At 38.7% G+C, this 16,544-nt stretch overlaps 1 protein-coding gene across 1 annotated transcript in view; it reads left to right on the plus strand.

Moving 5' to 3' along the window:
* ANKRD55 (ankyrin repeat domain 55) overlaps positions 1–14,418 on the plus strand; it is a 52,901-nt gene extending 38,483 nt beyond the window's left edge. The window contains 8 exon segments of the mRNA XM_051804452.1: positions 1,210–1,377; positions 2,700–2,787; positions 2,790–3,083; positions 3,086–3,350; positions 8,720–8,769; positions 8,771–8,822; positions 13,655–13,732; positions 13,735–14,418. Coding sequence (XP_051660412.1) covers positions 1,210–1,377; positions 2,700–2,787; positions 2,790–3,083; positions 3,086–3,350; positions 8,720–8,769; positions 8,771–8,822; positions 13,655–13,732; positions 13,735–13,907 — 1,168 coding nt within the window. The 3' untranslated portion in view covers positions 13,908–14,418.
* Positions 14,419–16,544: the final 2,126 nt, after the last annotated feature.

A 16,544-nucleotide genomic window follows, 5' to 3' on the forward strand; every position in this document is an offset into this window, starting at 1 on the left:
TGACAAAGCATTTGATTCCTTTTGGGTTGAAATCTCTGTGTCATAAGTACAGAAGAGTCATCTTTCCTCTTTTTCACCCACACCTACCTCCCTTGGAACTTTGCTCATAAATTTAGTTAATGCAAACAGAACCAACTGGCTGTTCACATTGATTAGCTTGCTCACTGAAGCAAAAGCCAAGGTTTTCTTGGCTTAGGCCTTCAAGTACTTAAAATAATATCATTCTTCATGGAAAAGTACAGTAAAACAGAACAGAAATAAAACAGGGTTCTGGAGAAATTTCTAAACACCAGTAAAATGTAGTTGAGAAGGCTGTGTTTCTATGGAAAGAAGGGCAAAGGGAGGAGATTAATAACACTTCAGGGTTCATTAAGACACGACCACCTGTTACAAGTTCTCAGATATTTCCACAAAACATATTATACTTGAAGAGGGGAAAAGATAAGCTGTTCACTACAAACACACATAATAGATTTCCATTCTATTGCGTTTCTAACTGCACCCATCTGAAATTGTTGGGATTACAAAGAAACAAAGAAATGTCAATTTTATTTTTTATTCTTAAACTATTTTCTTGTTGTGTTTTTTATGCTTTCCATTTTTTCACAAGACCAGAATATTATAATTTGGAAACTGGACTAAAGTTTCCAAATACAAGATGCAAATTTTCTGCCAAGCAGAACATCAGTTTAATTCTCCTACACAGGTTCAAAAAAATTGTATGTGCTTTGGTCTGTGTCCATCATAGAACACAGAAATTGGCAAAGTGGTAGTCTGGAAGATGTGTTCAGTCTTTCTCATTAGTCTAGGAGAGGATTCTTCTCTTATTACCTTGATGGACAACCCTGTGCCAACCAAAGCTAATTGTGTTTGGTCTAAAGATGAGAAGAGTTTGTCCCTATGCAGTGGACACTACAAAGTTTTTTTCAAATTCTTCTCTGAAAACTTTAGGCACTCTTTCTACTCTGCAATTCCAGCAGTGGAGGAGACGCTATTACACAGCATGTATAGCATAGCCCCATACCTACTTTATCTAAAGCTAAATAAATGCAGCTACACCAATGTGAGATAAGCTGCTGGAGAATTCCTTAATATATATGTCATAAATCTGGACAAGGAGCATATCCTATGCACACCTCATTATGTCATTAAGAGTTTTAGTAGTAAATCTGTTCAGCTATTTTAATGATACTCCACTTTTTTCTGTAGGACTCCTTTGCACTGGGCTGCAGCAGCAGGGAAAGCTGACTGTGTGCAGACACTGCTAGAACTGGGGATAGACAGCAGTCCTCGAGATATCAATGAAAACACTCCTCTGACATATGCAATGTACTGTGGGCACACAGCATGCATCAAGCTGCTGTCTCAGGAGAGCAGGTAAAGTTCACACCTTGCTCACATGTTGCCACGGACTAAAAAACAAATGTATTGCTTTTTGTATGCTAGTGAAGAGTTTGAGCCCTGTGTGATGTCTTCTTGATTCCCATTCAATACTCAGTTCAAGCTTTCCACCAATGTAGCAACATCAGAATTAGTCATCTGCTCATTACTCATTACTGAGGTTACAGTACTAGCCTATCAACCAGCAGAGGGTTCTGAAGTAGTGAGTGTAGCTCTGGCCCAGTCATCTTCATGCAGAAAATTTGTCTTACAGAATAGTTTCAGCCCTCAGATATATTCTTCCACTTTTTTGAAATCTCTATGCACTAGCTGTGCGTTTGCATAATAAGACAGACAGATAGACTGAACACAAAGGCAGCTTTGCCAGATAGACAATAAAATAAATCTCAATTTTTCATCGTCAAGGTAAGGGTTTGAAGTTATTTTCCTAGCCTTCTTTAGTTCTCTACCTTGATTGTCTCTTCTGAGTTCTTCTTTGTTAAAAAGTATAACAAAAGAGTTATTGCTTATGATCTTCCTCTCTCTTTGTATTTCTCATGTTTCAGCAGCTGTTATGTAATTAACTTCCACTCTTCAACTTTGCTAAATGAGGATGCACTTATATTTATCATCACATTTCTTTGTGCTTTCCCCTCCTTTCCAGTCAGTAGTTAGTATTATTTCCTATGCTACAACTTGTGAGACATAGGTATTATTACCTCTCCTCCTTCTCCTGCACTCTGTCTGTTAGAGGACATTCATCTCAAAACCATTACAGCAATACCACTGTAGGTAGTTATCTTCATCGGTCCGAAACTGTGCTGGACTCCTTAAACACAGGCAAGGCAAGGCAAGGGAAAAGGACAAAGGGGGAAAAGGAAAGGAGAAGAGGAGGGAAGTCATGGTGAACTAGTGCCTCTGTTACAATGTTAGCAACGACTGTACTGTTGTAAATACCATTTTCCAAATCAATCATAATACAAAGACCACTTGTTTTGAACCCAGCATCTTCCTGTTGTCATTGGATCTTTGCAGCTGATACATGCTGAAGCCAGAAAAGTTTGTTCGTTTTTCCCAGATAGCTGCATTGGGTTACGTTAAGATGACTCTAAGGCAATCAACTGATAAGAAAGGAGGAAATAACACAGTGACATTTTCAGTCTTTGTTAATTACAAATTTGGAGTCTGAATTTTCTGCACCCTTGAACCACCCCTGCAAATGTATCTGAACAGTATATCACACATTTCATGGTCTAACACAGTTAGTATTTTTAAATTGTTTGGTAATACTGCCATCACATTTTGATTTGTACTTCCAGTAGATCTGAGTCAGTTCATCAGTTTCCCTCTCTGGACAACAGAGGTATAAAGAAAGGACGATTCAGTATGCTGAACCACATCTTCTCTTGCAAAAAAAGAAGAAAGAAGATCAGAAAGCCAGTCAGAAGGAGAGAAGCAGAGAACACCCTAAAGAAGAGACCTCAGAAGTAGATGATATCATCACCTGTTTTGATTGCATTATGAACACAAGTTGCAAAGAGATTCCATATCATTGTATGACCACCCATGACTTTAAAAGAAGGAGCACAGACACAAAGTATCTCATACCAGAAAAGAAGCAACCAGCACGTCAGGGACTTCTGCCCATCAGCATGCAGAGCCTCCCCCCAATCACTGCAGGTAATTCCTTCCTAACTGCTTCCCCCAGAACACAGTGTCAGGCTTCTCTTTCAGCACCAGTACCCACCATTTTCCACACAAGTCTCAAAAGAGTAGGAGTGAACACAACTTGCTGGACTACAGAAGCAGCTGCCAGGCTTTGCTGGATGATCCCTGGAATGCAGACTCTAACCAGCTACTCTCCTACAAAGTCTGTACTAGGACTTTGATAAATTACTTAAACTCTGATAGATCTCACCATGTGCTTTTGTGCCCTCCCTGCCTTCCCTCACTTCCTAGTTCTCCATCAGGTAATCTTTTTATCTTCTCTTTATCACAAATCTTATTATATAGACTGATGTGGCAAGCTGAATCAGAAAAAAATAGGGAGCCATAACATTTCTATTTCTTTAATATTTTTTCAGTATCTTTTCCCATTATGTAGTAGTCATTACAGATAGCATATAGATGGGACATCAGTTGAAAGCTGAAGGTGTGGGAAATAAGAGACTCGAGTAGGTCTGTTGAGCAAGCAAAAATGCAGGTATTTAGGAAGCACGTAAGGTACTTGAGCAATAAGTGCCTCTCAATAATATACATGCTTTGTGAATTGCACGCTAACACCTACTACCACACCTTCTGCTTGTGTCTTCATCTACTCCTGGAAGTAGATGTGCAAGGGAACAGTACTGCACTCAAATCTGCAACTGGGCTGAGAGCTGCTTCTGGATCCAGTCACGTCCACTGCCATGCTGGACAGCTCTACACCATGCCACTTTCCCTATATATGAGTATTCTGACTCCTGGCTGTAGTGGCACCCCTTTTCACTCCTCTCACTCTTAATGCCAGCTCTTTGGTCTAACATACTGTTCTTATGGTTTCTCCAAAGCTGAATTCAGGTTGCTAAATTTACAGAAGTGGAGTAAATGCTTTTATGCAGTGGTCTGGAAATTGTAATGCAACAGTAATGAAGCAGAGCCTGAGAATTCTAAGGTGAATTTGAAACCAGGGTTTGGCTGGATTTGGGATCTGTTATTTTGTTTGACTCACATCCATGTTTAAATGAATCTGGCTGACTGGCTTGCGTGCAGGAGTTTATTTCAAGGTATTAATGTCTCCAACTTCATCTCCTTTGGGATTAGTCCTATGCCAAAATTAAACACATCTAGCATGCCTTCCAACTATTGCAATATCCAACTGAAAATGAAACAAGCAACCCCAAACTTACTTACCAGTACACCATTAAAAGGAGTAAACATTATACAATAAGTTAATCTATGCTCACCACAAGAGACATGAGCCATTACCCTCCAGTGAAGAGAGGAGTGAGCAGAAACCCTGTCTGAGAAGAACCCCCAATTTGCTGCATGACAGTGCAAACTGTACTGACATCTAAGTGAACTATAAAAAAGCCTATCTTTGTGCACATGTCTGACGAGAGTAGGGACAGTAACTTCAGAATGACAGGCTGAAATAAAGGCTGAAAATAGCTTTTCCGGGTAAAAAGGACCTATTCAAAAAGTTCCACTTCCCAAACGTCAGGCCATATTCCTGAAAGCTTAATAGAACTGCTCTATAGGTGTCACTACTTTTTTACAATGCACTCCTCCCCTATTCACTCAACCATACGAACCCTACTCTCACACACCTACCAAGGATTGCTTCTGCATGACTCATTCTACACGGAATTCTGCAAGGTTCAGCTCACATGTGGAACACGAGAGTACCTGCAGGGCTTCTTTACAGCCTCAGTATAACAGGGCATGGTGAGGCTAATATATTTGAGATATTGGAGTTGACAGCAGTAGGAGGAATGAACTCAAACTGGATAAACCAAACTGGAGGACAACTATTTCTGGGAAATGTTTTGGAATCTGCTAGACTATTAAAACATTTGATGTATTATCAAATGTAATATACTACAGTCTTAAGAAAATTTTTAAATCCTTGTTTGCTCTGGACAGAAGGACAGGTGGTTTTCCTAAAAAAGATGTTTCTATGAACATTCTATGATAAAAAGCTGCAATCAGCTGAATCAGGACAGGCTGCATCCACTCAGTGCTCCATGATCTGCACAGGAACTGGGTATAGAACCAGAAGTCTACATGTATGAATAAGGGCAAAATTGTATCAATTATTTGAATTCTTCTAATTGTCGCACTGGGAGCCACCTTTGCACGTCTAAAGGAAAAGTAATTAATTTTATTTCCGAAATTTTATTATCTCCCTCGGAGAATAAAAAGACTAAGTCTGCTTTAAGCCCAGTTCTCTTTGTACCAGCTCCCTTTAGCAAAATTTTCCAACAATAAAAAAGATTCCTGTAGCTGACAAGAAGGACTTCCTCTGAAACATATGAATTAAAAGCCTGTAAAGAGGCAGACAGTGTCTGTCAGGAATACATTGCACAACATAGATATTGTCTAACATTTCTTCATGATAAAAAGATCTGCTTATCCCTCTTCATGCCTATGTGTGTGGTTTAAATCTGTCTGCCCCTGTAATTAAAGCCACTTGACTTGCCGTGAATTAGAACTGCATTTACTGTATGAGCTCCAGGGCTTCCAGGTCTCCAGTGCACCGTGCCTGCAGGACTTAGAGGGATCAGAAGCAAAGAAAGCCTGGCTCCAGTCCAGCCAGCAGTGCTGTGCAGGCAGCTTTCTCTGAGGAAAAGTATCTTTTGTTGGTTTTTGTTGGAGTTTTTCAGTTGGTTTGTTTTGGGTTTTTTTTCTGCAGAAGACTTAGTTGAGTGGAAAAAACAACATCTGAGTTTTGAAGGCATTGAAGTGTTAATACGTCATTTCTCAGTTCATGACTGTGGGGGCTACATATAATTTCCTAATCACTAAATACTTCGGTCAGGATTATGGGTATCAATAATCTAGAGGAACTCAATTTGAAAATTATTTTCTCTGTTGACACACAGTGTTGATTGTCTTGCATGACCATGTCTGTTATTAAAGTCAAAGCTAATTTTTGTGCTCACTGCTACAAAGGGAGATGGCACATACATGTACCAAACCTTTTAGAGGTTTTTTGTTCTATTTTCTGTGCTCCTGGGAATGAAAGATGAGTCAATTTACTAGCTGAGCATTAGCACTTACACAAAGGGGAGAGGTTGCTATGGGTAGCAGTGAGAATTACCTTACTATTATGCTATTGGTTTCTCTCAGAATTACTGCTTTGTCTTGCCCTCCACAGAGAAGAGCAAAGATAGCCTATACCAAAAACTACTGTCAATACTGCAAGAGTGTTTTCCAGCTGCAGTACTGAGCTGGCATCAGCAATCCAAAGCATTTTGTATTTAGGAGCTTTGCAATTCTCTCTTTTTGCAAAACGTACTGCCAGCTACATTCCACAGGGAAAAATGGTGTAACTAGAGAAATTCCAAGTGACATGTGAAAAAGGAAGCCTGTCTCAAATATAAAGCAGCTCTGAGACCATATCACCCACTCATCTTTTACATTACTAAACTTCCAGGTCTAAGATGATACTTTATTACAGATTTTATTACAGCAGCCCAGTACCTTCTATTTGCTTCAATAGGTAATGTGAAAAGCAGGTTATTATTAAGTTTATATTGGTATAAGCAGGATGGTGTAGTCCAACAGGAAGTATTTCTTGGCCAAGAAAGAGTAGAGCAGAGCTGATCAGTGTGGCTGTTGCTTTCTCAAACTGAAGAACCAATTTAATGTGGGACATTCATCATAATATTAACAATTTTTACCTAAAACACAGCACAACATGGTTCAAAAAGAACAACCTGTAAAAAAATGTCAGCAAACAAAACCAAATGCAGTCCTGCATTTTATAATAATAAAATTGCTTCCTTTCCATCTCACTGAAAAATAAATGCCAAAGTGTGCTCTTGGGGACAGCAAAGATGATGTCTCAAAGAAAGAAAAACTATTTTTTCACATGTTATGTGGAACAAACAGGAAGGAAGAGCAGAATACTTCCACTTGATGCCAGAATTTTTAAAAAACGTATGCTTTTCCAAGCATTCACAGAGCCTTGCAAACATGATTATGCTTTGTACTGTTGTTTTGCTACCAGATATCCCCATTTACGAAATAAACATATCTCTTGATAGCAACAGCAACCTCCCATCATGAAAGCCATAATGGTACATACACAATAATCCATTAGTTCTCAGCATAAGCATCACTTAAACCAATATAACTCAAATTGCACTAATGAGAGCAACAGATGATCCTCTGCTATATTGAAATTGATATATTTAGTTCTTTGTGCAAAGTGAATGCAATGTCTGTAGAAGAAATTTACCAACTAGACACTGAAGTGTTAAAGACTAAATAAAGAGTAAAACACAGGAAAAGGAAACCAAAGTCTGTTTCTATTAGGCACAGCTCCATTATACAAGATTCTTCATGCTTTAGCTCAATACACATCATCTGTACTCACAAGATCCAGCAGACTGACCCAATGTCTATAACTGCTGTGGTTTTTGGACCAGAATCTTCTTGCATGCTGAGCTGAAGGCTGCACTATAACGTGGTGGTTTGTCTGATAAACACCACTTTAGCTCCTTTCACACAGGATCCATTTAGTGTGGTAGTAAAATAATAAGGTAATTACAGCAGTCTTGACAACTACTTCAGTGCAGCTCTAGTAAACAGCTATACAACTATTTTTCTGTAGCTTTATCTTGCACAGCTTAGCAATACATAGGTGTTTTCAAGTACCAACTACAGAGCCTCAGAGGAAATGAATATCATTCTGTCTCTTCCTATTGCTTAGGATGTCCTGCTACATTCATCCTGCGTCTCCCCTTGTCCCTGTGTGCTGACAGAGCACATGCTTACTCTGCAGTGAACTATGTTGCAGTGTCCTGATGGATGAGCAGCTGTTTGGTAGGACAACTCATAACAAAGCTCATTGCAAATCTGGTGATAACAAGAAAAATAATTTGAGGGACTCAAACATCACAGAATAAGATCAGCTCAGGAAAAGGATCTGGGAAAAATGCCGATTTGGTGCTGGAGTTTCTACTTTTTCAATATTAGTCATGTCATTTATTTAGTGAAATAAATGACTAACATCTTCTAACATACTGTCTATTTTAATAGTATTAGACCAAAGTTAACCTTTATCTTAACCAGTGACATGCCACAATTAGCCAATCAACCTTTCATTTTTCAGTATCCATTCTTCTTTGTAAAAATGAAATTGCCATAAACATAGTTTAATAAGGATCAGTATCAGTTTATATCAATTCTCATACATTTTCATCTGCAGCAAAACACTCTCAAAGCTCATCTTTACTGCTTCAGCCTCCTTTTCCAACCAGCAGTTGAAGTCCATTTGTGTTCTACTACTTAGAAAGGATGAGACCCTACTAGAGTATTTTGCAAACTAAAGCTTCAATTCTGAAATCAAATCCATCTAGTTGAATAATTCTATGAATTTAGTGTCCAAATATTCTTATGCAGAGCTAGCTACTGGACTGTGCCTATTTTAAGACCTAATACTATATTATATGAGAGGAAAGAAGTGATAAGTTTAATATAAAGCAAACTAAGCAACGGCTTTTCTTCTCAGTCAGTGGTTTCTTGTTATTACACCCTTCTGAGAATTACTAAGTAAGTTTTCTTTTTTTTTTCCTAGAAACCCAAAATTTACAGTGCACAGTGTATTATTTAAATTATTTTTCTTTCACAGGTAAACATTTACAACAGATATCCATAGACCAACACAAAAAAAAAAAATCTTATTCGTGTATGTAACAGCTTAGCTCCCATACCCAACCACTGTGCTCACAAAAGTAAGTACAGACAAGTAAGTACAGTTACAATATCACACTGTGTGCCTTCATCACTGGCATCTGAAGACTTGAGAGAAGTTTCATGCTCCTTTTTCAAAGCATCATAGAATGGCTGAGGTTGGAAGACACCTCTGGAGACTGCCTAAACCCCTCTGTCCACAGAGAAATCTCCTACAGCAGGATCAATCCAGTTATGTTTCAAATATGTCTGTGAATGGAGACTCAGACAACACAGTTTCTCTGGGCCAACTGTTCCAGTGTTTGACCACCTTCAGAGTAAAAAGGTTTCTTCTTACTTTTTCTGGCCATTGACTCTTTTCCCTGTGTAAGACACCAGTGAGAGGAATCTGTCTCCTTCTCCATTACTCTCCCCAATCAAATATCTATACATATTGATAAGATCCCCTGAGCTGCCTTCTTTTCTCAAGCCTGAACAGTCTCAGCTCTTTCGGTCTCCCCTTTGAAGCTGGACACTCCAATCCTTTAATCATCTCCATTGCCCTTCACTGGACTTGCTTCAGTATGTCCATGTCACTCTTATACTGGGTCTCAGAACTGGACTCACTTCTCCAGATGTCTCACCCAAGCTGAGTAGAGGGGAAGAATCCCCTCCCACAATTTGCTGGTAACGCTTTTCCTGATGCAGCCCCAGATGCTGTTGGCTCTTGTAGCCTCAAGAGCACATTGCTGGCTCACACTCACCTTGTTGAAATACAGTCCCAAAGAGCAGGAAAGCTTCACCTCACTCCCACAGCCCTGGCAGAGTGTCAAGACTTAGTGATTGTTCCAGGCTGGATCAAGTCAGCAGCTGGGGTGTTCTTCATATACAAACACTGGCCCTACCCCCAGCAGTGTCCTGCCCTCTCATTTTTCTGTTCCACACAGGACAAATCTCCCAGTGTATACTGGATGGGGATTTGCAGTTTATTGTTTGTCATCCTGAAGATCAGCCAGGCCCTAAACCACTCACATTTCAGAGCTAAATTTAAGACTCTTTTATAATCTGAGTTTCAGAAGCAGTTCTGAAGATATAACAATACTACTAAAAATGAAACAGCAGAGGTAGCCTTATAGGGAACATCAGATTGAGCAGGGATATACAGAATCCTGCACTGCTGCTTCTCTGCAAATAAGAGAGAAAAAAGAAAAGTATAGATATGTGAATTACTGAGGGAGTATTCTCTGTCTGCTCTGAGGAAAGAAGATAATCTAAGTGCTTTTAAAATCCCAGCTCCAAGTGTTCAATTTTTTAAGCTTTCGACTAACATTCTCTGTGTCTTCTAGTTATAAAATAGTTGTAAAAGAATATTTCAAAATCATTGCTGTTCTTGCAGAAGTTCATATAAATAGTCAAAAATTTAGTTCTAGCCTCACGCCAAAAAATGTCTTTTACAAATAAGATAAAATTACCACAACTAATAATAATTAACTAGCAGAGCACATTCATCCAGGTGCCATTACTGCCTGAATATTAGTTCAAGCCAGTAACAGAAAAGCAAAATTATTTGCAAAATAAATTACATTTTTTGTTTCTTAACACAAATGACACATTTGCTCCTGGAGCTTTCCAAATAGCTGTACCAGAGCCAAGATTTCAGTCATCTTCCATCCAGCCCTAAAAATATTGCCATTCTGGACACAGCTTTTATCCTGGCAAAGTGCTCCAGCAACAAAGATGAATGTCATCATTTGTGTTTCTCTAATATTTTTATTACATAAGATATGTGTTAAAAACATGCAAGGAAAAAAAATAAAAAAAAAAAGAAAAGAAACCAAAAAGCTAGAACAATAAAATAAGAATAAACTAGAAAGAGAACTGAAACTACTCAGAGATTAACAGAAAGAAGAAACATGTCCCCAGAAAAAGGAAGGGCAATGAAAAAAAAGAAGAAATACTTAAATCTCTAAGCAAAAACATTCAAAAACACACATTAGAAAATGGAAAATGAAATAGTAACCTAGGAAAAGAGTACTTGAATGACTTTATACCACAGTTTATAAATTCTCACGCTCTAGATATTCCCAAGGTCAAAGAGGTTCCTCACATGGCTTCTTGAGCAGCCTCAGCACGTGTGCTTCACCCCCAGCACACTCTTTCTATTTCATCATGCAACACTCCCAACAAACCCCAGAAAACAGGCTTATAACTATTACACACCCCTCACAGAATGCCAGAATTTTCCAATAAAAAAGAGAACTCTTGGCTGCTCTCACTTCTTCATATGGCTTAGAAGGTCTGACACCTCATTGTTTCTGGAGAAAGTGACTTTAGTACTTGTTGAACAAAAAACCAACAACAACAACAAACACAAACAAACAAAAAAAAACTATTAAAAAAATCTGTTTCTACAAGTCTTTTAACAATATTTTCGGGGGATTGGTGGTTAGTTTTGCTGTTAATGGTCATGATTTGAAGTTTCTTCTTTTCCAAGTTAACTGCAAACCATTTCACAAAGCACCCACATCTCTGCAGAAGGCCACCATTGTCCACTGTTTGCAAAGGAAGGGAGCCTGAGAGCCATTCCTTCTGCTGGACAGTATACTCCTTGGGTAATGCCTCTCCGATAGCCTTATTTTTACCTCTGCAGTTTGTAAGAGCAGCCTCTCAAATGTCACTAGTGAGTGGAAAAGGCTCCCTGAATTAGTAGCTCATATTGTACCACTAGGTCTTCAGCGAGTGACTGTGCCCTTTGCACGTGAATAATTACTGGTGCTTTTGCTGTATGTAGCTCCTGGATGTATGACAACCCGCCTTAAGGGCTTAAGGGCTCTGCCTCTCACAGATCCCATTCAGGGTCCAGGCTCATGGGTTTCAATACACATACTAATACTAGTCATTATATGTATTGTTTCAAAGTCATCCATGTACCAGTCCTGAATCCTAAATCAAATATTCTAAACTGAGCACAATATGTGCGACTAGGTGGAAAGCACTGGTGTTTGTCATGGCTTTATCACTGGGTTTATCACGGCTACCTGGTCATGGGCGTGAGGTTAAGCTACAGTGCTTTTGCCCTACTTAAGCCCTTCATTAAGGGCTTATCTAGTACATAAAGTGTTCTGGATATTTTTCACACAGTTGAGAACTTTGAATACATTAACATGTGACTATGTTCCGAAAAGGGAAACAAATGAGCCTCACAACATGCGTCTGGTTTACTCACCAAAATTTCAGTGAATACAAAGCACTCTGCCATGTGCCAGAAAACAAACGGGTTTGTGTATTGTATTTAGCCCTCTCTGTTTCACACAAATTGAATACCAACTAAAGCAAAGTATTAACAATTTGGCTTGGGTTTTTTTCATGGAAGGGAGAACTAAGTGATTTCCTGACTTTCTGAACACGAATTAACCTTGAATATGACTCACAAATTGCAGTACACTGCCAAAGGCCTGGCAGCTCTGTTAAATACCGTCTGCTCAGGTCATAACAGCTTGAATAGTAACTGAAATTAGCTTAAAAAGATAAAAAAAAATCTACTAGGTTTCTAAATCCTCTCTGTAAAGATTCTGCTTTGCCCTAAATCAATACCCGGTAAATCTTGGAAAAATATATATTAAAAAAAATATATATATATATGCAGTCAGGGCCTACTGCAGACATTAGAGGGGTAACATTTGTTTTCAACAGGGCAAAATAAATAAAACACAAAATTTCAAGCTAGAACACCTCGGGAAAATGCTAATAGCCTCTCATATATTCCTCACAAATAGGCAGATGAAAGGAGATCACAGATGCAATGAGAATGCAGTCAAGGCAAAATGAATGTGAAAAGTTGCAAGGAAGATTCTGTAGCTGAAACAGAGGTGGTGTTAACTCCAATAGGGAACTCTTCTTATGCTTAAACTGAAAAACCTGAGCTGTTTGTATATTGTATACAATGAGCTTGTGAATAAAATGGAGAATAAAATGAAAAGAAGTTAATACAATTCACAATAAATTCCAAGGCAGAGAAAAATAGGTCTTAAATTTCAGGTTTTCAATTCTCCTTTTAAAAAATCAGAAAATTAATGAGTTGTCAAAATGAAGGAGCTTAAGGATTTCAGTTTAGAGAGAAGATATAGAATTATATTTTAGTTCTATTGTTTGTAAGAGAGAAGACATAGAACTATAAATTTTAGAGAAGATATAGAACTATATTAACATTAAAGCACAAACAATGTTACACTGCTGAGCGTGAGGTGGAAATTAAAGATGATCTAAATCCACAGATTCTTACAAGACTACGACAGAGAGATACAACCTTTGGTCTTTCAGTGTGCATTTCACTGTGCCACAGGGTAGTGGGCTACTTTTGTGGCCTGTGAATAGCAGAGCATGTGTGGACCTGTATGACTGTGCCTAAATCAACCCAGACACATTCTTCCATTTCATCTTCCTAAGGTTTTTATCAGCATTTATCAGCACTTATCCTAGGTAATAAAGCATTTTTGGTAAAAACAATATATTCCCATGAAACATTTCTGTTTCAGTCACCCTGTTGTTTATGATGAAAAAATGTGCTGTGGAAATCTCTCCAAAAGACCAAGTTTCCTCCAGACAAATTATACATTCTCTGCTTATCAAAAGCAAACCTTTGAACTTGTCAAGGCTTATTTTTCACCAAATACAAAATAAATCACTTAACACTGCAGTTGTTTTCTTCAGCTGAAGATTAACCCTGCCAGGTTTATGCGATTTTTTATTAATATTTTGATCACATTTTTCAAATACAGGTTTGAGTACAGACAATAAGAAACAACAGTCCAAAGAAAGTAGTAAACTCATTTGTAAAAATGCTATGTTTTTGACTTTGTGGACTCTTTCTCCTTTTTTTTTTTTTTATCTCTAGTTCAGCTATCACCTCAGGATGCTAAGAAGTTTAAGTCCCTAAGGACTGGTGCGGTTATTCTCCTACCAGCTCTAATCTCCTTTCCCAGAAAAGGGAACATTCTCAGAGTCATATCCTCTATTCTCTTTTGCCTGGTCTATCAGGAGAGCCTCTCAAACTAGGCCATGTCCTACCTGCTATCCCAAGCCAGAAGAAATCTAATCCTGCAGAAGAGCTTGAGAAATCTCTCACCAAACCAGATGCTAAAAATTAACTCATCACACTGGCCTAAATCAGTTGAAATAAGTGCAAATCTAAGTGCTTGTTACAAGATAACTGTACAGCAAAATCTCATTAATTTGCACTAATGATACTCTTATGAACTTGACTGTAAATGACTAAAACCGAAGAAAGCATAGCACATCACAAAAGCTGCACTATATATAGATATACACACACATGTATATGTATATATGTGCATTTTCATTATAGATTTCATTTATTATGAAATTACTAAATATTTAATGTTCTGTAAACTGACTTTGTGAATGGAACCCTCAACACATGATTTTGTTGCAGTAATGTGCTGTTAAGCCTTTCAGAGAAAACAGGCACAAAGAGTAAGATTTTCTGCATGATTTAAAAGTCAGAACTAGGAAACATAAATTGACAGGGTTTCTCTGTAGTTTGTAAATACAAAGGTGCTGATTCGGATGCTGTGTACCATCAAAAAAATCTTTCTAAAATTAAAACAATAAGCTGAAAATAAAAGGCAGTTTTAGCAATTGAGGTCTTTTGTCTCTTTGTTTTTCACATATTTTCTAAATTAAGTTTGTGGGTTTTATGAATTCAACAAGGTAAAAAAGTACAATGAAACACTAATCCCTGTGGGACAGAGAGTGCTGCAGCATACACTGTTCAAAACTGTTCATTTCACTGACAGATTTATGTTTCTTTCATTTAATTCTTCATACACTGCAGTGACAAAAATGCAATTGTGTATTATCTTCATAAAATAAGGATTGCACAGACCTGACTTTTTAGGCATTATTTCATCCCTTTGATCACTGAACTGAAGGAAATATAACCTGACTGCTGTTCTATCAAGAACCTTGGCGAGTACTATAAGCCTTTGACTAAACATTTCACAAGACTATCCTTTTCTAGAGGCCAACAAGGATGCCAGCCTCTGCTTGCTTCAGGATTCTTATCTAAGTCTTGCTGCCATTACTTTAGAGGCTTCCCCACTTCTGATTATAGAAGGGCTGTGGGCATTACTGGGGGTGGGGGGTGGGGGAGGTAGTCCCCTTTCGACACTCTTCTGTATCACCACTGCTAGTAAGACTGTCCAAAATTAGCTCTATATCAGCATCTATATCAGCAGCTCATTCAACCAGAACACAGCACTTCTGTTTATCTCTAGATAAATGTTCTATTAACTGTACAAACAGTTTTTTTGCTGTGTCGCAGTAAAAGACAAACCTGACGCAAAGAAGAAGGAGATAATCATGTCCCAATAGCTGCAGTTTCCAATTTCCTTGTGGTAATGACTGTAAATAGAAGGATGGCTGGTGGTTGCCACAGACACTCCCAGAAAGAAAAAAGCAGAGCACAACAAGAGCTGGTCTCATGCAACACACCAAAGAGGGAACTTTTGCACATAAATAAAAGATTGTTTTATTTTTAAACATCTAATCTAAATGTCAGGGTATAAAGCTCAAATTCAACAAGTGATGTAAACATCTAGCTTCTTAATGAAAAACATGAGAGTAAAAAGCTCGTGTGCTTGGACCTCACAGGCAGCCTAATCCCTGAGGCTAGATGGAAAAAAACACTGCATGACAGAAGCATACTCTGTTACAGGAAAAATCAATTCTGCCACGCTCTCTTTGCACCTGACCAGTCCTGCTCAGTCCAGCCTCACTGAAAAGCCCAGAGTCTCTCCTACAGTGTAGCAGGCTGGTATTTGCTCTACAAGGCCACTACCAGAGCTCTCCAGAGCCCCTGAACTTCTCTGCTTGAAACTCCATATATTCCAAATCCCAAAATCTCTATTCTGACCCATGCCACTTTGTATCTCTCCCTGTAGCCTCACACAAGGGACAAGTGGTTCATAAGTAATTTCCTAGAAATATTAAAGCTTCAGTGCAGACTTTATGTCACTACCTCTTAGTACAAAGCCAATGGTTTTGGTGCAGACTGAACAGAGGAGAAGGAAAATAATTCATACAGCTCTGGCTGGCAGCAAATAACCTCTGTGTAAACTCTAAGTGTCATTGTAGACGCCTCAAGAATGAGGTTTGTCTTCACAGAGTGAAAGCCCAAAGTAACCACTCTGGCAAAGATTAATTATCTTTAGTTCAACACACTGCTTGGGAATGAGTACAGCATATGGAAGGAAGGGAAGACCAAATGGCTTAAGTAAATCCCAGTGAGGACAAACATTTGTGACTCCATTGCCACAAAAGCCCTTTTCAATGGGTAAGGAAACCACACTTTTACCTATTAAAACAGGCAAGTCACGTGTTGCAACTCCATTTTTTCTTGAATAGAAGGGGATCCTCATTGCAGCTACTGGCTTTGAGGAAGGAGATGAATCTCTCCTCTCTCTTGGGTACCCTGCCTATCCAGGGACCAGGAGAGTCCTGGGCTGCCTAGGCAATCATAAAAGCTGTGGTGGCACCCATTTGTTTGCCAGCTGCTGTTCCATGCTGGAGACAAATTTGGAGCAGTCTGTGTTGGCTTCCCACAGAGGCTTGAAAAAATTTCAAATGTTTCCAGTAGTACAGCAGGAGAGAAAGGAAGAGAAGTTTCCCCATGCCTTAGGCTACACACTTCCACTCCCAGGAAGGAAGTAATCAGCTGTCTGTTTTTCCTATTTAGCAGTGCTTTGTTAATGCAGCATGGGAGG

This window comes from Manacus candei, unplaced genomic scaffold (assembly GCF_025592945.1).
Source record: "Manacus candei isolate 608988 ecotype Guabito, Panama unplaced genomic scaffold, ASM2559294v1 h1tg000061l, whole genome shotgun sequence".
Lineage (NCBI taxonomy): Eukaryota > Metazoa > Chordata > Aves > Passeriformes > Pipridae > Manacus > Manacus candei.